The sequence below is a fragment of the Oncorhynchus gorbuscha genome, linkage group LG01, assembly GCF_021184085.1.
Source record: "Oncorhynchus gorbuscha isolate QuinsamMale2020 ecotype Even-year linkage group LG01, OgorEven_v1.0, whole genome shotgun sequence".
In the NCBI taxonomy this organism is placed as follows: Eukaryota; Metazoa; Chordata; class Actinopteri; order Salmoniformes; family Salmonidae; genus Oncorhynchus; species Oncorhynchus gorbuscha.
The window spans coordinates 3,370,311-3,396,623 of NC_060173.1; the positions used below are offsets into that span (position 1 = coordinate 3,370,311).

At 42.6% G+C, this 26,313-nt stretch overlaps 1 protein-coding gene across 2 annotated transcripts in view; it reads left to right on the plus strand.

Moving 5' to 3' along the window:
- Positions 1–23,490, plus strand: part of LOC124031670 (plakophilin-3-like) — a 71,654-nt gene extending 48,164 nt beyond the window's left edge. For both annotated transcript variants that reach the window (XM_046343213.1, XM_046343203.1), the window contains 7 exons: positions 1,064–1,181; positions 1,392–1,556; positions 2,171–2,353; positions 2,888–3,041; positions 3,413–3,608; positions 7,997–8,084; positions 19,048–23,490. In XM_046343213.1, coding sequence (XP_046199169.1) covers positions 1,064–1,181; positions 1,392–1,556; positions 2,171–2,353; positions 2,888–3,041; positions 3,413–3,608; positions 7,997–8,084; positions 19,048–19,089 — 946 coding nt within the window. In that variant the 3' untranslated portion in view covers positions 19,090–23,490. The remainder of the gene's footprint in view (positions 1–1,063; positions 1,182–1,391; positions 1,557–2,170; positions 2,354–2,887; positions 3,042–3,412; positions 3,609–7,996; positions 8,085–19,047) is intronic.
- The last annotated feature ends 2,823 nt before the right edge of the window (positions 23,491–26,313 follow it).

Consider the following 26,313-nt stretch of genomic DNA (forward strand, 5'->3'; position numbering starts at 1 on the left):
TAGTTCACTGCAGTATAGTACACTAGTATAGTACAGTATAGTACACTAGTATAGTACACTATATAGTTCACTAGTATAGTACACTAGTATAGTACACTAGTATAGTACACTATATAGTTCACTGTAGTATAGTACACTAGTATAGTACACTATATAGTTCACTGCAGTATAGTACACTAGTATAGTACACTATATAGTTCACTGCAGTATAGTACACTAGTATAGTACACTAGTATAGTACAGTATAGTACACTAGTATAGTACACTAGTATAGTACACTAGTATAGTACAGTATAGTACACTATATAGTTCACTGCAGTATAGTACACTAGTATAGTACACTAGTATAGTACACTAGTATAGTACAGTATAGTACACTAGTATAGTACACTAGTATAGTACAGTATAGTACAGTATAGTACAGTATAGTACACTAGTATAGTACACTAGTATAGTACAGTATAGTACAGTATAGTACACTTTCTGTTATTCTTCTCATTCTTCACATTATTTTTCGGGTAAGGACACTGTTCTCATCTGCACTATAGAGTTCCATGTCAGCTCTGATTTCTGTTTGCCTATCCCGTCCCTGACCTCTCACCCTGCTGTACCCAGGAACCTCTAATCTCTCACCCTGCTGTCCCCAGGAACCTCTAACCTCTCACCCTGCTGTCCCCAGGAACCTCTAACCTCTCACCCTGCTGTCCCCAGGAACCTCTAACCTCTCACCCTGCTGTCCCCAGGAACCTCTAACCTCTCACCCTGCTGTCCCCAGGAACCTCTAACCTCTCACCCTGCTGTCCCCAGGAACCTCTAACCTCTCACCCTGCTGTCCCCAGGAACCTCTAACCTCTCACCCTGCTGTCCCCAGGAACCTCTAACCTCTCACCCTGCTGTCCCCAGGAACCTCTAACCTCTCACCCTGCTGTCCCCAGGAACCTCTAACCTCTCACCCTGCTGTCCCCAGGAACCTCTAACCTCTCACCCTGCTGTCCCCAGGAACCTCTAACCTCTCACCCTGCTGTCCCCAGGAACCTCTAACCTCTCACCCTGCTGTCCCCAGGAACCTGAGCTCAGTGAATGAGAAGACCAGACGTCAGATGCGCGAGACCAACGGTCTGGTGGATGCCCTGGTAGGATACATCCAGGCCTCGGTACAGGATGACAAGGTGGAGGAAAAGGTGAGGCCAAGCACATTGTAGAATAATAATTTCATTATCGATTGGATATATATATAGTGCCTTTCCAGATGCTCAAAGCGCTTTACTTACCTCAACCAATAATGTCCTACCTGGGTGATGCCACAGCAGGCATTTTGCACCAGACCCCTTACCACACATCAGATGATCTAATTTGAGTATGGACCTAATCATTTTTCTATATGTTTCCAGGGTGTGGAGAACTCTTTATGTGTTCTGAGGAACCTCTCCTACCAACTGTACAGTGAGATCCCGCCCTCAGCCCAGCTACGTCTGGAAGGACCAACCAGAGGCCAGGAAACAAGCAGGAGTGAAGCCATTGGTTGCTTTACCCCTCAGAGCAAGAAAGTCAAAGATGTATGTATCTCACTGTCAAACCTCTTATAGTCTTCTGGTCCTCCTTCTTCCGTTGTCGTTGTTCTTCAATGTTCTTGTTCTTCTGTCAGTTTAGCAGTTGAACCTTAATTGTCTTAATTAATGGTATTCAGAATGACCATAATTGTCTTAATGGTATTCAGAATGACCCTAATTGTCTTAACGGTATTCAGAATGACCCTAATTGTCTTAATGGTATTCAGAATGACCCTAATTGTCTTAATGGTATTCAGAATGACCCTAATTGTCTTAATGGTATTCAGAATGACCCTAATTGTCTTAATGGTTTTCAGAATGACCCTAATTGTCTTAATGGTATTCAGAATGACCCTAATTGTCTTAATGGTATTCAGAATGACCCTAATTGTCTTAATGGTTTTCAGAATGACCCTAATTGTCTTAATGGTATTCAGAATGACCCTAATTGTCTTAATGGTATTCAGAATGACCCTAATTGTCTTAATGGTTTTCAGAATGACCCTAATTGTCTTAATGGTTTTCAGAATGACCCTAATTGTCTTAATGGTATTCAGAATGACCCTGTCTGTGTGAAAATGTAACTCCTTTATCACATTGACTCCTTTCCCTTCTGTCAGAGGAAGAACCAGGACATGGCTACGTTCACGGAGGTGGCCCGCGTACCCAATGGTCTGGAGTGGCTGTGGCACCCCCAGGTGGTGGGGCTGTATAACAGCGTGCTGCAGGGCTGTGAGAATAACTCCACAACCCGCGAGGCTGCAGCCGGGGCTCTGCAGAACATCACCGCAGGAGACAAGAGGGTGAGTGTTGAGAGTTGCCCATGCCGATGGGCAATTCAGCAGCCAGAGCAAGATGTGATTGGGTTACAACGTACAGTAACTTAAGTAGGTTGGGAACACTGTCTCAACGCTCTTAGAAAATAAGCTGTCCCCTTTGAAGAACCCTTTTGGTTCCAGGTAAAACACCTTTGGGTTCCATGTAGAACCCTTTCCACAGAAGATTCTACGTGGAACCCAATAGGGTTCTACCTGCAACCAAAGGGCTCCTATGGGGACACCCTAATAAGCCTTTTGGAACCCTTTTTATGAAAGTGTAGAATGACCTCTCTCTCTCCCAAGAGAGGGAGCAGCTCCAAGTCAGATCACTGACATGGATCAGGTTGATAAGTCTGTCCAGAAACAAGCCCTATCCCAGACACTTGTGGGGATCTGAAGATTTGAGCAAATCTCTGGGGGTAGGGGTTGTTTATGGACAAGGCCAAATACAGCATTTAAAGTGTTCTTGTCTTGGACATACCTTTCAATGAATCTCTCACTCTCTCTCTCCATCCTCAGTGGGCAGAGGTGCTGAGTCATGTGGCTCTGGAGCAGGAGAGGATGCTTCCTGTGATGTTGGACAAACTGAGGACCAATAATGACCTGGAGCTGAGATCCCTCACCGGCTTCCTCAGAAACCTGTCACGCCATGCCAAGGACAAGAACGCCATGGGTCAGTAACCATAGACGTGTGTAACGCAGTAGTACCTTTGACCTTTGACCCACTTCAATACAAAAGTAGTTGTAATTTTGTCACAGATGGGAAATTGGTTTGGGGCATACGGTTTCTTTTTTAAACATGACATTACGGGAACAGCAGATCTCGTCAGAAATCAGACTTTCATGGATATTAGTGATTGATTTCATGGCAATGTGAGATTTGCATTAACATTTGCATTGCACATGTGGAACACAAAGTCAGAATTTGTCCTTGAATGACATATAAGCGAAACCGGCTGGGGGGGGGGGGGGCATTTATTTAATGTTAGAGCAAGGACCAACAACACAACTACAGGTCAACCAATTAACCGTTCCTCTCTCCAGCCACAAAGGTAGTGAACAACCTGGTGACCGAACTGCCTGCTGACGGTCAGCAGAAGGAGCCGTCGAGCGACGTGGTGGTCAACATCTGTGGAACGTTGAACAACCTGGTGACCTCCAGCTCCATCGCAGCCCGGGACATCGCCTTCTTCAACGGGCTGCAGAAACTAGTGGCCATTAAGAACTCCCACGACAGCAGGTATGGAATGGGAGGAATATTGGTAGCAGTGTTTCGGCTGGTATTTAACCTGATGTTTAATAGAAACTGGGTGGCCATTAAGAACTCCCATGACAGCAGGTATATGGAAAATGAGTAGGAATGTTGTGACAAAAGATTTTACTGACCACGTGATTTGACCAGGAAATGTCCAGGGTTCGAGTGTGAATGGTAATAGTAAAGGCGAGAGTAGACAGCCCTGTCTCGTTCTACAACAGCGAGGAGTTAGACTTGTTATTATGCATACAGGCTCTCGGCTATACTAGTGCCTAGAGTTTTTGCTGGTCAGTTATTATGAGTGATAACCATTCAGATGGCCACTTCTTCACTACTGGTCCCCATAGTAACAGTGTTTCCTAGAGGAGTGGATACAGAATACAATTTGCATACTATATACTATCTTTCAGACAATTTGGTAAAACGTTTCCCAAGCATTTACCCAGCCCTGTCTACCTGTCCCTGCCCCAAGCACACAGATGTAGTATTATGAGGCCATGACTGAAATGAGAAAAATAACCTTCTCTTATAATGCTCCTTGGTCTTGGAACAAGCTGCAAAATACTTTTTAATCTCTGATATAGGATAATGTTGTTGACCATTGTGATGTTTAATGTTTTGTCTTGTGTAGTGTGTACACATTGACTACTTCCTGTTGACATCTTGCCAGGTCCCCCTCAAAAATAGTATTCCCCCCCTGGTTAAGTGAAGGTTAAATACAAGGTTAAATAACAATACAAATAAATGGTTAGAAACAATCGAGACATACCTAATTTCACTCCCATGATAAGGATGCTAAACCTCTCCAACCAGGACAATGTCTACTTGATCAGCCCAGGGTATATCATATTTACTGGCCCTGGTATATCATATTTACTGTTCCTGGTATATCATATTTACTGGCCCTGGTATATCATATTTACTGGCCCTGGTATATCATATTTACTGGCCCTGGTATATCATATTTACTGGCCCTGGTATATCATATTTACTGTTCCTGGTATATCATATTTACTGTCCCTGGTATATCATATTTACTGGCCCTGGTATATCATATTTACTGGCTCTGGTATATCATATTTACTGGCCCTGGGATATCATCTGTTCCTGGTATATTTACTGGCCCTGGTATATCATATTTACTGGCCCTGGTATATCATATTTACTGGCCCTGGTATATCATATTTACTGGCCCTGGTATATAATATTTACTGGCCCTGGTATATCATATTTACTGGCCCTGGTATATCATATTTACTGGCCCTGGTATATCATATTTACTGTTCCTGGTATATCATATTTACTGGCCCTGGTATATAATATTTACTGGCCCTGGTATATCATATTTACTGTTCCTGGTATATCATGTTTACTGGCCCTGGTATATCATATTTACTGTTCCTGGTATATCATATTTACTGTTCCTGGTATATCATATTTACTGTTCCTGGTATATCGTATTTACTGGCCCTGGTATATAATATTTACTGGCCCTGGTATATCATATTTACTGGCCCTGGTATATAATATTTACTGGCCCTGGTATATCATATTTACTGTCCCTGGTATATCATATTTACTGTCCCTGGTGTATTGATTGGTAGCAGCTATATTATATTTACTGTCCCTGGTGTATTGATTGGTAGCAGCTATATTATATTTACTGTCCCTGGTATATTGATTGGTAGCAGCTATATTATATTTACTGTCCCTGGTGTATTGATTGGTAGCAGCTATATAATATTTACTGTCCCTGGTGTATTGATTGGTAGCAGCTATATAATATTTACTGTCCCTGGTGTATTGATTGGTAGCAGCTATATAATATTTACTGTCCCTGGTGTATTGATTGGTAGCAGCTATATAATATTTACTGTCCCTGGTGTATTGATTGGTAGCAGCTATATAATATTTACTGTCCCTGGTGTATTGATTGGTAGCAGCTATATAATATTTACTGTCCCTGGTGTATTGATTGGTAGCAGCTATATAATATTTACTGTCCCTGGGATATTGATTGGTAGCAGCTATATAATATTTACTGTCCCTGGTGTATTGATTGGTAGCAGCTATATAATATTTACTGTCCCTGGTGTATTGATTGCTAGCAGCTATATCATATTCACTGGCCCTGGTATATAATATTTACTGGCCCTGGTATATAATATTTACTTGCCCTGGTATATCATATTTACTGGCCCTGGTATATCATATTTACTGGCCCTGGTATATCATATTTACTGGCCCTGGTATATCATATTTACTGTTCCTGGTATATCATATTTACTGGCCCTGGGAATCATATTTACTGTCCCTGGTGTATTGATTGGTAGCAGCTATATAATATTTACTGTCCCTGGTATATTGATTGGTAGCAGCTATATAATATTTACTGTCCCTGGTATATTGATTGGTAGCAGCTATATATCATATTTACTGTCCCTGGTATATTGATTGGTAGCAGCTATATAATATTTACTGTCCCCTGGTATATTGATTTACTGGCCAGCTATATCATATTTACTGTTCCTGGTATATTATATTTACTGTCCCTGGTATATTGATATTTACTGCAGCTATATCATATTTACTGTTCCTGGGATATTATATTTACTGTCCCTGGTATATTGATTGGTAGCAGCTATATAATATTTACTGTCCCTGGTATATTGATTGGTAGCAGCTATATAATATTTACTGTCCCTGGTATATTGATTGGTAGCAGCTATATAATATTTACTGTCCCTGGTGTATTGATTGGTAGCAGCTATATAATATTTACTGTCCCTGGTATATTGATCGGTAGCAGCTATATCATATTTACTGTTCCTGGGATATTATATTTACTGTCCCTGGTATATTGATTGGTAGCAGCTATATAATATTTACTGTCCCTGGTATATTGATTGGTAGCAGCTATATCATATTTACTGTTCCTGGGATATTATATTTACTGTCCCTGGTATATTGATTGGTAGCAGCTATATAATATTTACTGTCCCTGGTATATTGATCGGTAGCAGCTATATAATATTTACTGTCCCTGGTATATTGATCGGTAGCAGCTATATCATATCATATTTCCCTGTTCCTGGGATATTATATTTACTGTCCCTGGTATATTGATCGGTAGCAGCTATATAATATTTACTGTCCCTGGTATATTGATCGGTAGCATATCATATTTACTGTTCCTGGGATATTATATTTACTGTCCCTGGTATATTGATCGGTAGCAGCTATATAATATTTACTGTCCCTGGTATATTGATTGGTAGCAGCTATATAATATTTACTGTCCCTGGTATATTGATTGGTAGCAGCTATATAATATTTACTGTCCCTGGTATATTGATTGGTAGCAGCTATATAATATTTACTGTCCCTGGTATATTGATTGGTAGCAGCTATATAATATTTACTGTCCCTGGTATATTGATCGGTAGCAGCTATATAATATTTACTGTCCCTGGTGTATTGATCGGTAGCAGCTATATTATATTTACTGTCCCTGGTATATTGATTGGTAGCAGCTATATAATATTTACTGTCCCTGGTATATTGATCGGTAGCAGCTATATAATATTTACTGTCCCTGGTATATTGATCGGTAGCAGCTATATAATATTTACTGTCCCTGGTATATTGATCGGTAGCAGCTATATCATATTTACTGTTCCTGGGATATTATATTTACTGTCCCTGGTATATTGATCGGTAGCAGCTATATAATATTTACTGTCCCTGGTATATTGATTGGTAGCAGCTATATCATATTTACTGTTCCTGGTATATTGATCGGTAGCAGCTATATAATATTTACTGTCCCTGGTATATTGATCGGTAGCAGCTATATAATATTTACTGTCCCTGGTATATTGATTGGTAGCAGCTATATCATATTTACTGTTCCTGGGATATTATATTTACTGTCCCTGGTATATTGATCGGTAGCAGCTATATAATATTTACTGTCCCTGGTATATTGATCGGTAGCAGCTATATAATATTTACTGTCCCTGGTATATTGATCGGTAGCAGCTATATCATATTTACTGTTCCTGGGATATTATATTTACTGTCCCTGGTATATTGATCGGTAGCAGCTATATAATATTTACTGTCCCTGGTATATTGATCGGTAGCAGCTATATAATATTTACTGTCCCTGGTGTATTGATTGGTAGCAGCTATATAATATTTACTGTCCCTGGTATATTGATTGGTAGCAGCTATATAATATTTACTGTCCCTGGTATATTGATCGGTAGCAGCTATATCATATTTACTGTTCCTGGGATATTATATTTACTGTCCCTGGTATATTGATCGGTGGCAGCTTTGATTAAATCTTTATGTTGTCTCTCTTGTAGCCCTGGGAAGCTGAAAGCAGCCAAAGCAGCGGCCACAGTCCTCAGCAACATGTTCCAATACAAGAAACTGCACAAGGACTACAAACAGGTGAGAACCACCCCTGGAGAATGGTAGAGAGGAGGATCATAGACTACTGGAGAATGGTAGAGAGGAGGATCATAGACTACTGGAGAATGGTAGAGAGGAGGATCATAGACTACTGGAGAATGGTAGAGAGGAGGATCATAGACTACTGGAGAATGGTAGAGAGGAGGACCATAGACTACTGGAGAATGGTAGAGAGGAGAACCATAGACTACTGGAGAATGGTAGAGAGGAGGATCATAGACTACTGGAGAATGGTAGAGAGGAGGATCATAGACTACTGGAGAATGGTAGAGAGGAGGATCATAGACTACTGGAGAATGGTAGAGAGGAGAACCATAGACTACTGGAGAATGGTAGAGAGGAGAACCATAGACTACTGGAGAATGGTAGAGAGGAGAACCATAGACTACTGGAGAATGGTAGAGAGGAGGATCATAGACTACTGGAGAATGGTAGAGAGGAGGATCATAGACTACTGGAGAATGGTAGAGAGGAGGATCATAGACTACTGGAGAATGGTAGAGAGGAGAACCATAGACTACTGGAGAATGGTAGAGAGGAGAATAGACTACTGGAGAATAGACTACTGGAGAATGGTAGAGAGGAGAACCATAGACTACTGGAGAATGGTAGAGAGGAGAACCATAGACTACTGGAGAATGGTAGAGAGGAGATCATAGACTACTGGAGAATGGTAGAGAGGAGGATCATAGACTACTGGAGAATGGTAGAGAGGAGGATCATAGACTACTGGAGAATGGTAGAGAGAGAGAACCATAGACTACTGGAGAATGGTAGAGGAGGAGGAGAATCATAGACTACTGGAGAATGGTAGAGAGGAGAATCATAGACTACTGGAGAATGGTAGAGAGGAGAACCATAGACTACTGGAGAATGGTAGAGAGGAGGATCATAGACTACTGGAGAATGGTAGAGAGGAGGATCATAGACTACTGGAGAATGGTAGAGAGGAGGATGGTAGAGAGGAGAACATAGACTACTGGAGAATGGTAGAGGAGAACCATAGACTACTGGAGAATGGTAGAGAGGAGGATCATAGACTACTGGAGAATGGTAGAGAGGAGAACCATAGACTACTGGAGAATGGTAGAGAGGAGGATCATAGACTACTGGAGAATGGTAGAGAGGAGAACCATAGACTACTGGAGAATGGTAGAGAGGAGAACCATAGACTACTGGAGAATGGTAGAGAGGAGAACCATAGACTACTGGAGAATGGTAGAGAGGAGAACCATAGACTACTGGAGAATGGTAGAGAGGAGAATCATAGACTACTGGAGAATGGTAGAGAGGAGAACCATAGACTACTGGAGAATGGTAGAGAGGAGGATCATAGACTACTGGAGAATGGTAGAGAGGAGAACCATAGACTACTGGAGAATGGTAGAGAGGAGAACCATAGACTACTGGAGAATGGTAGAGAGGAGGATCATAGACTACTGGAGAATGGTAGAGAGGAGGATCATAGACTACTGGAGAATGGTAGAGAGGAGGATCATAGACTACTGGAGAATGGTAGAGAGGAGAACCATAGACTACTGGAGAATGGTAGAGAGGAGGATCATAGACTACTGGAGAATGGTAGAGAGGAGAACCATAGACTACTGGAGAATGGTAGAGAGGAGGATCATAGACTACTGGAGAATGGTAGAGAGGAGAACCACTGGAGAATGGTAGAGAGGAGAACTAGACTACTGGAGAATGGTAGAGAGGAGAACCATAGACTACTGGAGAATGGTAGAGAGGAGGATCATAGACTACTGGAGAATGGTAGAGAGGAGGATCATAGACTACTGGAGAATGGTAGAGAGGAGGATCATAGACTACTGGAGAATGGTAGAGAGGAGGATCATAGACTACTGGAGAATGGTAGAGAGGAGAACCATAGACTACTGGAGAATGGTAGAGAGGAGAACCATAGACTACTGGAGAATGGTAGAGAGGAGAACCATAGACTACTGGAGAATGGTAGAGAGGAGGATCATAGACTACTGGAGAATGGTAGAGAGGAGGATCATAGACTACTGGAGAATGGTAGAGAGGAGAACCATAGACTACTGGAGAATGGTAGAGAGGAGAACCATAGACTACTGGAGAATGGTAGAGAGGAGAACCATAGACTACTGGAGAATGGTAGAGAGGAGAACCATATACTACTGGAGAATGGTAGAGAGGAGAACCATAGACTACTGGAGAATGGTAGAGAGGAGAACCATATACTACTGGAGAATGGTAGAGAGGAGAACCATAGACTACTGGAGAATGGTAGAGAGGAGAATCATAGACTACTGGAGAATGGTAGAGAGGAGAGCCATAGACTACTGGAGAATGGTAGAGAGGAGAACCATATACTACTGGAGAATGGTAGAGAGGAGAACCATAGACTACTGGAGAATGGTAGAGAGGAGAATCATAGACTACTGGAGAATGGTAGAGAGGAGAGCCATAGACTACTGGAGAATGGTAGAGAGGAGGATCATAGACTACTGGAGAATGGTAGAGAGGAGAACCATAGACTACTGGAGAATGGTAGAGAGGAGAACCATAGACTACTGGAGAATGGTAGAGAGGAGAACCATAGACTACTGGAGAATGGTAGAGAGGAGAACCATAGACTACTGGAGAATGGTAGAGAGGAGAACCATAGACTACTGGAGAATGGTAGAGAGGATGTTCAAAATCAAATAAAATCAAATGTATTGATATAGCCCTTCGTACATCAGCTGATTTCTCAAAGTGCTGCACAGAAACCCAGCCTATAACCCCAAACATCAAGCAATGCAGGTGTAGAAGCATGGTGGCTCAGAAAAACTCCCTAGAAAGGCCAAAACCTAGGAAGAAACCTAGAGAGGAACCAGGCTATGAGGGGTGGCCAGTCCTCTTCTGGCTGTGCCCGGGTGGAGATTATAACAGAACATGGCTAAGATGTTCAAATGTTCATAAATGACCAGCATTGTCAAATAGTAATAATCACAGTAGTTGTCAAGGGTGCAGCAAGTCAGCACCTCAGGAGTAAATGTCAGTTGGCTTTTCATAGCCGATCATTAAGAGTATCTCTACCACTCCTCCTGTCTCGGGAGAGTTGAAAACAGCAGGTCTGGGACAGGTAGCACGTGCAGTGAACAGGTCAGGATTCCATAGCCGCAGGCAGAACAGTTGAAACTGGAGCAGCAGCACGGCCAGGTGGACTGGGGACAGCAAGGAGTCATCATGCCAGGTAGTCCTGAGGCATGGTCCTAGGGCTCAGGTCCTCTGAGATAAAGAGAGAATTAGAGAGAGCATACTTAAATTCACACAGGACACCGGATAAGACAGGAGAAGTACTCCAGATATAACAAACTTACCCTAGCCCCCCAACACATAAACTACTGCAGCATAAATACTGGAGGCTGAGACAGGGGGGGTCAGGAGACACTGTGGCCCCATCCGATGATACAGGGCCAAACAGGAAGGATATAACCCCACCCACTTTGCCAAAGCACAGCCCCCACACCCAAGAGGGATATCTTCAACCACCAACTTACCATCCTGAGACAAGGCCGAGTATAGCCCACAAAGATCTCCACCACGGCACAACCCAAGGGGGGGCGCCAACCCAGACAGGAAGATCACGTCAGTGACTCAACCCGCTCAAGTGACGCACCCCTCCAAGGGACGGCATGAAAGAGCACCAGTAAGCCAGTGACTCAGCCCTGTAATAGGGTTAGAGGCACAGAATCCCAGTGGAGAGAGGGGAACCAGCCAGGCAGAGACAGCAAGGGCGGTTCGTTGCTCCAGAGCCTTTCCGTTCACCTTCACACTCCTGGGCCAGGCTACACTCAATCATATGACCCACTGAAGAACTGAGTCTTCAGTAAAGACTTAAAGGTTGAGACCGAGTCTGCGTCTCTCACATGGGTAGGCAGACCATTCCATACAAATTGAGCTCTATAGGAGAAAGCCCTGCCTCCAGCTGTTTGCTTAGAAATTCTAGGGACAATTAGGAGGCCTGCGTCTTGTGACCGGAGCGTACGTGTAGGTATGTACGGCAGGACCGAATCAGAGAGATAGGTCGATGCAAGCCTATGTAATGCTTTGTAGGTTAGCAGTAAAACCTTAAAATCAGCCCTTGCCTTAACAGGAAGCCAGTATAGGGAGGCTAGCACTGGAGTAATATGATCAAATTTTGGGGTTCTAGTCAGGATTCTAGCAGCCATATTTAGCACTAACTGAATTTTATTTAGTGCTTTATCCGAGTAGCCGGAAAGTTGAGCATTGCAGTAGTCTAACCTAGAAGTAACAAAAGCATGGATTAATTTTTCTGCATCATTTTTGGACAGAAGGTTTCTGATTTTTGCAATGTTACGTAGATGGAAAAAGGCTGTCCTTTAAACAGTCTTGATATGTTCGTCAAAAGAGAGATCAGGGTCCAGAGTAATGCCGAGGTCCTTCACAGTTTTATTTGAGACGACTGTACAACCATCAAGATTAATTGTCAGATTCAACAGAAGATCTCTTTGTTTATTGGGACCTAGAACAAGCATCTCTGTTTTGTCCGAGTTTAAAAGTAGAACGTTTGCAGCCACCCACTTCCTTATGTCTGAAACACAGGCTTCTAGCGAGGGCAATTTTGGGGCTTCACCATGTTTCATTGAAATGTACAGCTGTGCGTCATCTGCATAGCAGTGAAAGGTAACATTATGTTTTGGAATGACATCACCAAGAGGTAAAATATATAGTGAAAACAATAGTGGTCCTAAAACGGAACCTTGAGGAACACCAACATTTACAGTGGATTGGTCAGAGGACAAACCATTCACAGAGACAAACTGATATCTTTCCGACAGATAAGATCTAAACCAGGCCAGAACTTGTCCGTGTAGACCAATTTGGGTTTCCAATATCTCTAAAAGAATGTGGTGATCAATGGTATCAAAAGCAGCACTAAGGTCTAGGAGCATGAGGACAGATGCAGAGCCTCAGTCTGATGCCATTAAAAGGTAATTTACGACCTTCACAAGTGCAGTCTCAGTACATTGTTTCTCTTCAGGAAGGCAGTGAGTTGCTGTGCAACAGCTTTTTCTAAAAATGTTGAGAGGAATGGAAGATTCGATATTGGCCGCTAATTTTTTATATTTTCTGGGTCAAGGTTTGGCTTTTTCAAGAGAGGCTTTATTACTGCCACTTTTAGTGAGTTTGGTACACATCCGGTGAATAGAGAGCCGTTTATTATGTTCAACATAGGAGGGCCAAGCACAGGAAGCAGCTCTTTTAGTAGTTTAGTTGGAATTGGGTCCAGTATGCAGCTTGAAGGTTTAGAGGCCATGATTATTTCCATCATTGTGTCAAGAGATATAGTCCTAAAACACTTGAGTGTCTCTCTTGATCCTAGGTCCTGTCAGAGTTGTGCAGACTCAGGACAACTGAGCTTTGAAGGAATACGCAGATTTAAAGAGGAGTCTGTAATTTGCTTTCTAATGATCATGATCTTTTCCTCAAAGAAGTTCACGAATGTATTACTGCTGAAGTGAAAGCCATCCTCACTTGGGGAATGTTACTTTTTAGTTAGGTTTGCGACAGTATCATAAATACATTTCGGATTGTTCTTATTTTCCTCAATTAAGTTAGAAAAATAGGATGATCGAGCAGCAGTGAGGGCTCTTCGATACTGCAAGGTACTGTCTTTCCAAGCTAGTCGGAAGACTTCCAGTTTGGTGTGGCGCCATTTCCGTTCCAATTTTCTGGAAGCTTGCTTCAGAGCTTGGGTATTTTCTGTATACCAGGGAGCTCGTTTCTTATGACAAATGTTTTTAGGTTTTAGTGGTGCAACTGCATCTAGGGTATTGTGTAAGGTTAAATTGAGTTCCTCAGTTAGGTGGTTAACTGATTTTTGTCCTCTGACGTCCTTGGATAGGCAGAGGGAGTCTGGAAGGGCATCAAGGAATCTTTGTGTTGTCTGGAAATTTATAGCACAACTTTTGATGCTCCTTGGTTTTGGTCTGAGCAGATTATTATATAGTCAGATTTTATTAACTATAACAGAACAGAACAGTTGACCTAGAATGACATTCACTCTCATAGGATGGGTTGCCAAAAATAACTAACTGAAAGCCACATCCTCCTAATAAGCCACGAATATGACTCGATTGAGGTATACAGTCACTGTGCTTCTATGGCTATATGCACCAATACTCTGACTACTCAATTTGTTCATTTAGCAAACAAGACAGCTTTAGTTGTCTAAAGGGGGGTCCATTAACTAGCCTTGAGGATTGGGGGGGTCCATTAACCAGCCTTGAGGATTGGGGGGTCCATTAACCAGCCTTGAGGACAGGGGGTCCATTAACTAACCTTGAGGATTGGAGGGTTCCATTAACTAGCCTTGAGGATTGGGGGGTCCCTTAACTAGCATCGAGGATTGGGGGTCCATTAGCCAGCCTTGAGGATTGCCGGGGTCCATTAACCAGCCTTGAGGATTGGGGGTCCATTAACCAGCCTTGAGGATTGGGGGTCCATTAGCCAGCCTTGAGGATTGGGGGTCCATTAGCCAGCCTTGAGGATTGGGGGTTCATTAACCAGCCTTGAGGATTGGGGGGTCCATTAACCAGCCTTGAGGATTGGGGGGTCCATTAACCAGCCTTGAGGATTGGGGGTCCATTAACCAGCCTTGAGGATTGGAGGGTCCATTAACCAGCCTTGAGGATTGGGGGTCCATTAACCAGCCTTGAGGATTGGGGGGTCCATTAACCAGCCTTGAGGATTGGGGGTCCATTAACCAGCCTTGAGGATTGGAGGGGTCCAGTAACCAGCCTTGAGGATTGGAGGGGTCCATTAACTAGCCTTGAGGATTGGGGGGTCCATTAACCAGCCTTGGGGATTGGGGGTCCATTAACTAGCCTTGAGGATGGGGGGTCCATTAACTAGCCTTGAGGATTGGGGGGGGGCATTAACTAGCATCGAGGATTGGGGGTACATTAACTAGCCAAGATGATTGGGGGTCCATTAACCAGCCTTGAGGATTTGGGGGGTCCATTAACCAGCCTTCAGGATGGGGGAGGGGTCCATTAACCAGCCTTGAGAATTGGGGGGGGTCCATTAACCATTCTTGAGGATTGGGGGGTCCATTAACTAGCCTTGAGGATTGGGGTAGGTCCATTAACCATCCTTGAGGATTGGGGGGGGTCCATTAACTAGCCTTGAGAATTGGGCGGGGGGGTCCATTAACTAGCCTTGAGAATTGTGGGGGTGGTCCATTAACCAGCCTTGAGGATTGGGGGTCCATTAACCATCCTTGAGGATTGGGGAGTACATTAACTAGCCCTGAGGATTGGGGGTCCATTAACTAGGATTGGGGTGGGGTCCATTAACTAGCCTTGAGGATGGTGGGGTCCATTAACCAGCCTTGGGGTTTGGGGGTTCATTACCCAGTCTTGAGGATTGGGGGGTCCATTAACCAGCCTTGAGGATTTGGGGGGTCCATTAACCAGCCTTGAGGATGGGGGGTCCATTAACCAGCCTTTAGGATTGGGGGGGTCCATTAACTAGCCTTGAGAATTGGGCGGGGAGGGGTCCATTAACTAGCCTTGAGAATTGTGGGGGTGGTCCATTAACCAGCCTTGAGGATTGGGGGTCCATTAACCATCCTTGAGGATTGGGGAGTACATTAACTAGCCCTGAGGATTGGGGGTCCATTAACTAGCCTTGAGGATTGGGGGGGGGTCCATTAACTAGCCTTGAGGATGGTGGGGTCCATTAACCAGCCTTGGGGTTTGGGGGTTCATTACCCAGTCTTGAGGATTGGGGGTCCATTAACCAGCCTTGAGGATTTGGGGGTCCATTAACCATCCTTGAGGATGGGGGGTCCATTAACCAGCCTTTAGGATTGGGGGTCTATTAACCAGCCTTGGGGATGGGGGGCTCCATTAACTAGCCTTGAGGATTGGGGAGGTTCATTAACCAGCCTTGAGGATGGGGGGTTCATTAACCAGCCTTGAGGATGGGGGGTCCATTAACCAGCCTTTAGGATTGGGGGTCCATTAACCAGCCTTGAGGATTGGGGGGGGTCCATTAACCAGCCTTAAGGATTGGAGGGGGGTCCATTAACAAACCTTGAGGATTGGAGGGGGGTCCATTAACTAGCCTTGAGGATTGGAGGGGTCCATTAACCAGCCTTGAAGATTGGAGGGGGGTCCATTAACTAACCTTGAGGATTGGGGGTCCATTAACCAGCCTTGAAGATTGGGAAATTATTGGGGGTGGGGGTCAATTATCTAGCCTTGAGGATGGTGGGGGGTCCATTAACTAGCCTTGAGGATTGGAGGGGTCCATTAACTAGCCTTGAGGATTGGAGGGGTCCATTAACTAGCCTTGAGGATTGGAGGGGTCCATTAACTAGCCTTGAGGATTGGAGGGGGGGGGTCCATTAACTAACCTTGAGGATTGGGGGGGTCCATTAACCAGCCTTGAGGATTGCAGGGGGGTCCATATTAAAATTAAAATACTTCCCTAACTGTTCCTATATGCTGTACTCTGTATTTTCACACACAAAGACACCCAGGGAGTGGCTTGCTAGAATGATTGCTGTTTAGATGGTTGTCTGCCTCGCCTAAAGGGTGCAGCTCTCTCTTTCTCTCTCTGTGTGTCTCTCTCTGTCTCTTGTCTCTTGCACTCTCTCTCTCTGTGTCTGTCTCTCTGTCCCTCTGTCTCTTTCTCTCTCGATGCTCCATCGCTCGCTCACTCTCTCTCAATTCAATTCAATTCAATGGGCTTTATTGGCATGGGAAATGTGTTAACATTGCCAAAGCAAGTGAGGTACATAATATACAAAAGTGAAATAAACAATACAAATTAACAGTAAACATTAGACATACAAAAGTTTCAAAACATTACAAATGTCATATTACGTATATATACAGTGTTGCAACGATGTACAAATGGTTAAGTGTACACAAGGGAAAATAAATAAGCATAAATAAGGGTTGTATTTACAATAGTCTCTCCCTCTTCTCAGGGAATTTCCTGATGAACAAGTCCGAACACTCCTACTATATTTACCTCCCTCTACAGTACCTGCAGAACTATTTCAACAGTTTCATCTTAAAATGATCTATTCAAAACATTGATTGGTAGCAGCTATAGAATATTTACTGTTCCCCAGTGTATTGTAGTGTCTTTACTATCATTAAATTAAGACTTTTAGTTTTTATCAAAGATTCTCTGTAATTAGCATTTCGTGATTAACTAATCAGGCAAATGTAATTAACTAGGAAGTCGGGGCACCATGGAACATATTCAGATTTCAAAGTTATAATTTTCCTAATACAACTTTTCTGATATTTTAATATCTGAACAATTAGCCTTCTTAATTAATGAATTATTTATTTACCTCACGTTAGTCTCATTCCAAACGTCGTAAATTGTTGGTTATCTGCACGAACCCAGTCTTCACTATGAGTCATGCATGCATCAATTGTCTTAATAATTTATTTACTAACTAAGTAATTCACAGAAATGCATAAACAAACAGTAGACAGTTACAAGGAAATGATAACAGAGTTTCCCTAGTGGGATAAACCGGCATCGCGGCTTGGTGGGGAAGTGGGGGTCGACTGAGATGCTACAACACACAGTTGATAATTATAACAATTGAAATGCTAATCCTTTGCACATGAACTCTCACTCATTCGGGAACAATTGCAATCAATATATATATTTACGCTCAGTGTGTCGTTGTGATCTCTGTTGAAAAGTTTGTTTCTGTTGGAGAGTTTGTCCGTCTCTCTCTGTCTGGTTTAAATGGATACTTCAGAGTAACATTCAGCGATGTTGTTATAGGATGGATGTTTCGGCGGTTGTCGTTTCTTTGCGTCTCAATGATAACGAATTCCTAGCTGCAGACTAGTAATTCATATCAAAGACTTGTTCTTATTCTGTTGGTATCGATAGTCTGAGAGTTTAACCACGTGGTTAAAAGATTCAGCAATCGTCTCAAACCTTGGCCCTCTCGTTGTCGAAGTAAGCTGGTCTGCAACCTTTGTCCTCTCGGGATTGAGAGAAACATGGTCTCCTGAGAAATTCTTAAAGTGGGGGTTTTATTCGGGAGTTGCAGAAAAATGCTGTCTCATGACATCAGGACCGAACTGTGCTCATGGGCGGTCCTCTGATTTAGTTCAACTAAAAAAGGGAATTGGAGTTTACTTCATTAAACAGTCCAAAATCACATGACACAATTTTTACAAACAGTTTCCTCTTCACTCGTCCATCTTATACAACAATTAGATGTAAACCTCATATCTGATGCTGTTATATAAACAGCGTTATGGTGATGTGGCCGTATTGTCTCCCATGAGTGTCACAAAATGGTACCAAACGGAACAGTTCGTAGCTGGATTCTTCAACAATCTTTTTTTATACCTTCTCCGGAACATAAACGTTGTTCGGACCTCAAGTTCTGTGAGGTGGAAGAAATTCCTTTGTTTCTCTATGAAAATTCACTCTGTCTCTATACTGTGGCCATGAGGAGATCATCTCCTCCAGGATTTTTCGACCTCTCTCTGACCACAGCAGCCTGTGTGTAGGAGGCAGGGAGAGGGGAGTGGGGCTTGCTGTATAATATTTACTGTCCCTGGTGTTTAAACATTACAGTTACGTCTTAGTTACCGGGCACTAAGTTTTGTCTTGTATCTTGAAAGAACAGTCAAACCTACAACACAATGCCAAGTGGACAGCGTAACAGTTTGAGATCATGTGGTCCTTCTGTAGCTCAGTTGGTAGAGCATGGCGCTTGTAACGCCAGGGTAGTGGGTTCAATCCCCGGGACCACCCATACGTAGAATATATGCACACATGACTGTAAGTCGCTTTGGATAAAAGCGTCTGCTAAATGGCATATATTATTATTATTATTTTATCATCCTTTTGATATATGTCCTGACAAAATGTCTCTCGTGTTTGTGTTTTACAGAAAGGATTCACACGACCTGACTTTGCAGACGTGACCATCTGAAAAGGAACTCTCTTTCTGTCAAGTGGCTGGAAACACGTGAACACTTCAGTGATCAAGAACCGTCTGTCAAACTGAGAACAAGGAGTTAGATGAACTACACTACAGAGTTAGATGGACTACACTACAGAGTTAGATGGACTACACTATAGAGTTAGATGGACTACACTATAGAGTTAGATGGACTACACTATAGAGTTATAGATGGACTACACTACAGAGTTAGATGGACTACACTATAGAGTTAGATGGACTACACTACAGAGTTAGATGGACTACACTACAGAGTTAGATGGACTACACTACAGAGTTAGATGGACTACACTATAGAGTTAGATGGACTACACTATAGAGTTAGATGGACTACACTATAGAGTTATAGATGGACTACACTACAGAGTTAGATGGACTACACTACAGAGTTAGATGGACTACACTACAGAGTTAGATGGACTACACTATAGAGTTAGATGGACTACACTATAGAGTTAGATGGACTACACTATAGAGTTATAGATGGACTACACTACAGAGTTATAGATGGACTACACTACAGAGTTAGATGGACTACACTATAGAGTTATAGATGGACTACACTATAGAGTTAGATGGACTACACTATAGAGTTAGATGGACTACACTATAGAGTTATAGATGGACTACACTATAGAGTTAGATGGACTACACTATAGAGTTAGATGGACTACACAATAGAGTTAGATGGACTGCACTATAGAGTTATAGATGGACTACCCTACAGAGTTAGATGGACTACACTATAGAGTTATAGATGGACTACACTATAGAGTTAGATGGACTACACTATAGAGTTAGATGGACTACACTATAGAGTTATAGATGGACTACACTACAGAGTTAGATGGACTACACTACAGAGTTAGATGGACTACACTACAGAGTTAGATGGACTACACTACAGAGTTAGATGGACTACACTACAGAGTTAGATGGACTACACTATAGAGTTAGATGGACTACACTATAGAGTTAGATGGACTACACTATAGAGTTAGATGGACTACACTACAGAGTTATAGATGGACTACACTACAGAGTTAGATGGACTACACTATAGAGTTATAGATGGACTACACTATAGAGTTAGATGGACTACACTATAGAGTTAGATGGACTACACTATAGAGTTATAGATGGACTACACTATAGAGTTAGATGGACTACACTATAGAGTTAGATGGACTACACAATATAGTTAGATGGACTGCACTATAGAGTTATAGATGGACTACACTATAGAGTTAGATGGACTACACTACAGAGTTAGATGGACTACACTACAGAGTTAGATGGACTACACTACAGAGTTAGATGGACTACACTACAGAGTTAGATGGACTACACTATAGAGTTAGATGGACTACACTATAGAGTTAGATGGACTACACTATAGAGTTAGATGGACTACACTATAGAGTTAGATGGACTACACTATAGAGTTATAGATGGACTACACTATAGAGTTATAGATGGACTACACGACAGAGTTATAGATGGACTACACTACAGAGTTAGATGGACTACACTATAGAGTTAGATGGACTACACTACAGAGTTATAGATGGACTACACTACAGAGTTAGATGGACTACACTACAGAGTTAGATGGACTACACTACAGAGTTAGATGGACTACACTACAGAGTTATATGGACTACACTACAGAGTTATAGATGGACTACACTACAGAGTTAGATGGACTACACTACAGAGTTAGATGGACTACACTACAGAGTTAGATGGACTACACTACAGAGTTAGATGGACTACACTACAGAGTTAGATGGACTACACTACAGAGTTAGATGGACTACACTACAGAGTTAGATGGACTACACTACAGAGTTAGATGGACTACACTACAGAGTTAGATGGACTACACTACAGAGTTAGATGGACTACACTATAGAGTTATAGATGGACTACACTACAGAGTTATATGGACTACACTACAGAGTTAGATGGACTACACTACAGTTAGATGGACTACACTACAGAGTTAGATGGACTACACTACAGAGTTAGATGGACTACACTACAGTTAGATGGACTACACTACAGAGTTAGATGGACTACACTATAGAGTTATAGATGGACTACACTACAGAGTTATATGGACTACACTACAGAGTTAGATGGACTCTAAAGAAAGTGACAATAAAGATGGAACCTGTATAGGGACGACCTTGATGTTGTTCTATGATGCCAACGGATCCTCACCTTGTTTTACCGCCGTATGTATTAAATGCTGTATGTCTGAATGTTGTATGTGGAACGCTGTATGGACTTTATGGTGGATTCAGGGACTCTTTTTTTTCTCTCTTAATGCAACCAATCATACTGCTGTAACTATTCATGACTCTTACAGTTTCTCCTGCCCCACCCAGAAATGGTTTGGCATCAATCAACAAATCATACTGCTGTAACTAATCATGACTCTTAGAGTTTCTCCTGCCCCACCCAGAAATGGTTTGGCATCAATCCCCAAAGACCTCTGTGCTCCGTTATGTTAACCTGGTCCCAGATCTGTTTGTGCTGTACAGCCAACTCCTATGGTCATTGTCACAAGACGGCACACAACTGATCTGGGACCAGGCTACTATTTCGTAGCTTAACACTGACCTGGTACCAAAGCAGCTGTTACAGCCCCCACCCATGACTGACTACAGATAGCAGCTACTGTAAGGGACGGCTTGCCCTGTGGAATGAAACTGTTCTCTTTCATACACCATCGATGGTGCTTGTACTAAGTGGTTTAATTATTGATGTTGTTCATTGTGTTTTTGTATTTGTTTTTTTTTGTGTTGTCTAGGGGGTTTATTTCTCAGACAAAACCAGAGTTCATCACTGATAATTATAATGAGTTATAAACCAGAATATCACAGCGTTATAATGAGTTATAAACCAGAGTAATCACTGAGAGTTACAATGAGACATAAATTAGAACTTGAATGAATGTTTTTATGAATGTGTGGGGGGAAAAACTTCTGACACCTGCATGAATGTCCTGGGTATTATAATTCAGCTTTACAGGAGCGTCATGACGTAGCCATGAATGTCCTGGGTATTATAATTCAGCTTTACAGGAGCGTCATGAAGTAGCCATGAATGTCCTGGGTATTATAATTCAGCTTTACAGGAGCGTCATGAAGTAGCCATGAATGTCCTGGGTATTATAATTCAGCTTTACAGGAGCGTCATGAAGTAGCCATGAATGTCCTGGGTATTATAATTCAGCTTTACAGGAGCGTCATGAAGTAGCCATGAATGTCCTGGGTATTATAATTCAGCTTTACGGGAGCGTCATGAAGTAGCCTACATGTTGAATATAGATTTATGAATGGATCCTTCCTTGTTTTCAACAACGTTCGTTTTACAAGTTAAGCGGATTTGTCATATCAAACTCATGTGTCAATGCAATGTTTTAAGTTGATCACTTGCCATGACATACTGTTTGTTTTAATGTCTGGGGTGTTGTCCTGTATTTTATGGATTCTGTCAACAAACATAGTCCAATATTTATGTTTTTAAGGCTTTTTTGGGGGGGAGCATGCGTTCGTTGTTATTCTCTTTAAGAGAATGCTGCAATATCGGATTTGTCTCTTACGCATAATGTAAATATAACATGTTTTGTAAACAGAGCATACAAGTGCAATGGGGTCCCAAATTATTGACATCCTTGATAAAGATGAGTAAAACTAACTGCATAAAAGACATAATTCATATGCAACTTGGGAACTTGGCTTTGGGTCTCCTATTGCACAGTGTTAGTCTTAGAATTGGCCCCTGTCATTCTAAGCTGAGACATGCTCATTAGCTTTTTAGCTATTCTGAAAGGTAACCTTATGGGCTTTCTGTTTCAATGACAATCATACAATACAGCATTTGACATTTTACAATGATTTTATAGAGTCATTTTTGCTCATCTTTAACAAGGGTGTCACTAATTGTGGACCGCACTGTATTTAACTAAGACCTTCCTCCTGAAAGGTCTTGTTTAACTCTATTTTTGGTATTGATATATATATATATATATATATATATATATATATATATATATATATATATATATATTCAATGGGTAAATATAAAGCAAAGTTATATATTTTAACTCTATTCTCTTCGTAAAGTATGTTCTAATGAATATTGGTATTAGAATAACATGAATGTTTTGATAAAATATATTTCATGCAGACATCTGATCTGCTGTGTCTATAATTGGACCATGAGACTACTCTTAACTCTATCTACCATATGGAAAACCTATTTGTTTATTTTTATGTCGTGCTTTTTTAACTGTTCACTGTGGATGTGTGTCAAATAAACATCATATTTTATAACTAATAAAGACAAAAGTAATTGTTAGTTTGGAGTGTGACTGTTTGAGGTTGTGGACAGGTGTCTTTTATACTGATAACAAGTTCAAACAGGTGCCGTTAATACAGGTAACGAGTAGAGGACAGAGGATCCTCTTATTAAAGAAGAAGTTACAGGTCTGTGAGAGCCAGAAATCTTGCTTGTTTGTAGGTGACCAAATACTTATTTTCCACCATAATTTGCAAATAAATTCATTAAAAATCCTACAATGTGACTTTCTGGATTTTTTTTTCTCTCATTTGGTCTGTCATAGTTGAAGTGTACCTATGATGAAAATTACAGGCCTCTCTCATCTTTTTAAGTGGGAGAACTTGCACAATTGGTGGCTGACTAACTACTTTTTTGCCCCACTGTATATACAAATAAATACGTGCTTTGAACTCGTTGAGAAATAAAATGTTAGAATTGCCAACAAGCTGCGTCAACCATAAACTAAAAGTACAGCTATCAGAAAGTAAATTACAGTATTAAAAAATATATATATATTAATAAATAGCTTTTTATAAATAATGTTTTGATTCATAGGGTTTGGGTTAAATACGAGAGACATATTTAAGTTGAATGCATTCAGTTTTGCAACTGACTAGGTATCCCCCTTTCCCTTCCCTTCTTTGGTGCATTTAACTGCCCGAAAATGCATTTATTTAAGTAATTTCCTGAGTAGGTGGAGTAGTTGGAGCCCGGGGATGATAGACAAGATCCCACTAGTAATTACCAGTTGTCGGGCCATTCAAGTGGATTGTTTCCAGTGATAGGGAGTGGGAGGGAGGGAGTGGAAGGAGGGTGTGGTTGCCCTTAATTACACATACAAAACTAACATCAAAAACATGAATGTCTGGTTGAGGGTTGATGAGAGATGAACTGCTTCGCCTAGTTTTCATGAGAAATATTACTGTGATGAAAATTCCATATTGTCTGCATAATCAAATAACATTCAAATCAAATTTCAAATCAAATTTATTTATATAGCCCTTCGTACATCAGTTGATATCTCAAAGTGCTGTACAGAAACCCAGCCTAAAACCCCAAACAGCAAGCAATGCAGGTGTAGAAGCACGGTGGCTAGGAAAAACTCCCTAGAAAGGCCAAAACCTAGGAAGAAGCCTAAAGAGGAACCAGGCTATGTGGGGTGGCCAGTCCTCTTCTGGCTGCCGGGTGGAGATTATAACAGAACATGGCCACGGTGTTCAAATGTTCATAAATGACCAGCATGGTCAAATAATAATAATCACAGGCAGAACAGTTGAAACTGAAGCAGCAGCACGGCCAGGTGGACTGGGGACAACAAGGAGTCATCATGTCAGGTAGTCCTGAGGCATGGTCCTAGGGCTCAGGTCCTCCGAGAGAGAGAAAGAGCAAATTAGAGAGAGCATACTTAAATTCACACAGGACACCGGATAGGACAGGAGAAGTACTCCAGACATAACAAACTGACCCTAGCCTCCCGACACATAAACTACTGCAGCATAAATACTGGAGGCTGAGACAGGAGGGGTCAGGAAACACTGTGGCCCCATCCGATGACACCCCCGGACAGGGCCAAACAGGAAGGATATAACCCCACCCACTTTGCCAAAGCACAGCCCCCACACCACTAGAGGGATATCTTCAACCACCAACTTACCATCCTGAGACAAGGCCGAGTATAGCCCACAAAGAACTCCGCCACGGAACAACCCAAGGGGGGGGGCGCCAACCCAGACAGGAAGATCACATCAGTGACTCAACCCACTCAAGTGACGCACCCCTCCAAGGGACGGTATGAAAGAGCCCTAGTAAGCCAGTGACTCAGCGCCTGTAATAACATTCAGCTCAGACACCCGTACATACCCCACAAGACATGCCACCAGGGGTCTCTTCAGACACCCGTACATACCCCACAAGACATGCCACCAGGGGTCTCTTCAGACACCCGTACATACCCCACAAGACATGCCACCAGGGGTCTCTTCAGACACCCGTACATACCCCACAAGACATGCCACCAGGGGTCTCTTCAGACACCCGTACATACCCCACAAGACATGCCACCAGGGGTCTCTTCAGACACCCGTACATACCCCACAAGACATGCCACCAGGGGTCTCTTCAGACACCCGTACATACCCCACAAGACATGCCACCAGGGGTCTCTTCAGACACCCGTACATACCCCACAAGACATGCCACCAGGGGTCTCTTCAGACACCCGTACATACCCCACAAGACATGCCACCAGGGGTCTCTTCAGACACCCGTACATACCCCACAAGACATGCCACCAGGGGTCTCTTCAGACACCCGTACATACCCCACAAGACATGCCACCAGGGGTCTCTTCAGACACCCGTACATACCCCACAAGACATGCCACCAGGGGACTCTTCAGACACCCGTACATACCCCACAAGACATGCCACCAGGGGTCTCTTCAGACACCCGTACATACCCCACAAGACATGCCACAAGGGGTCTCTTCAGACACCCGTACATACCCCACAAGACATGCCACCAGGGGTCTCTTCAGACACCCGTACATACCCCACAAGACATGCCACCAGGGGTCTCTTCAGACACCCGTACATACCCCACAAGACATGCCACCAGGGGTCTCTTCAGACACCCGTACATACCCCACAAGACATGCCACCAGGGGTCTCTTCACAGTCACAAAACAAATTCACGGCAACACACAGTATTATCCAGAGTCCATGATTCTATGGAACTACCCTACCATCTCCAATTACTGAAGTAAACAGTGGATCAGACCACAACTTATGTAATGGCGGGGACTGTGAGGGGGACACACATGAACACACACACAGACTCACT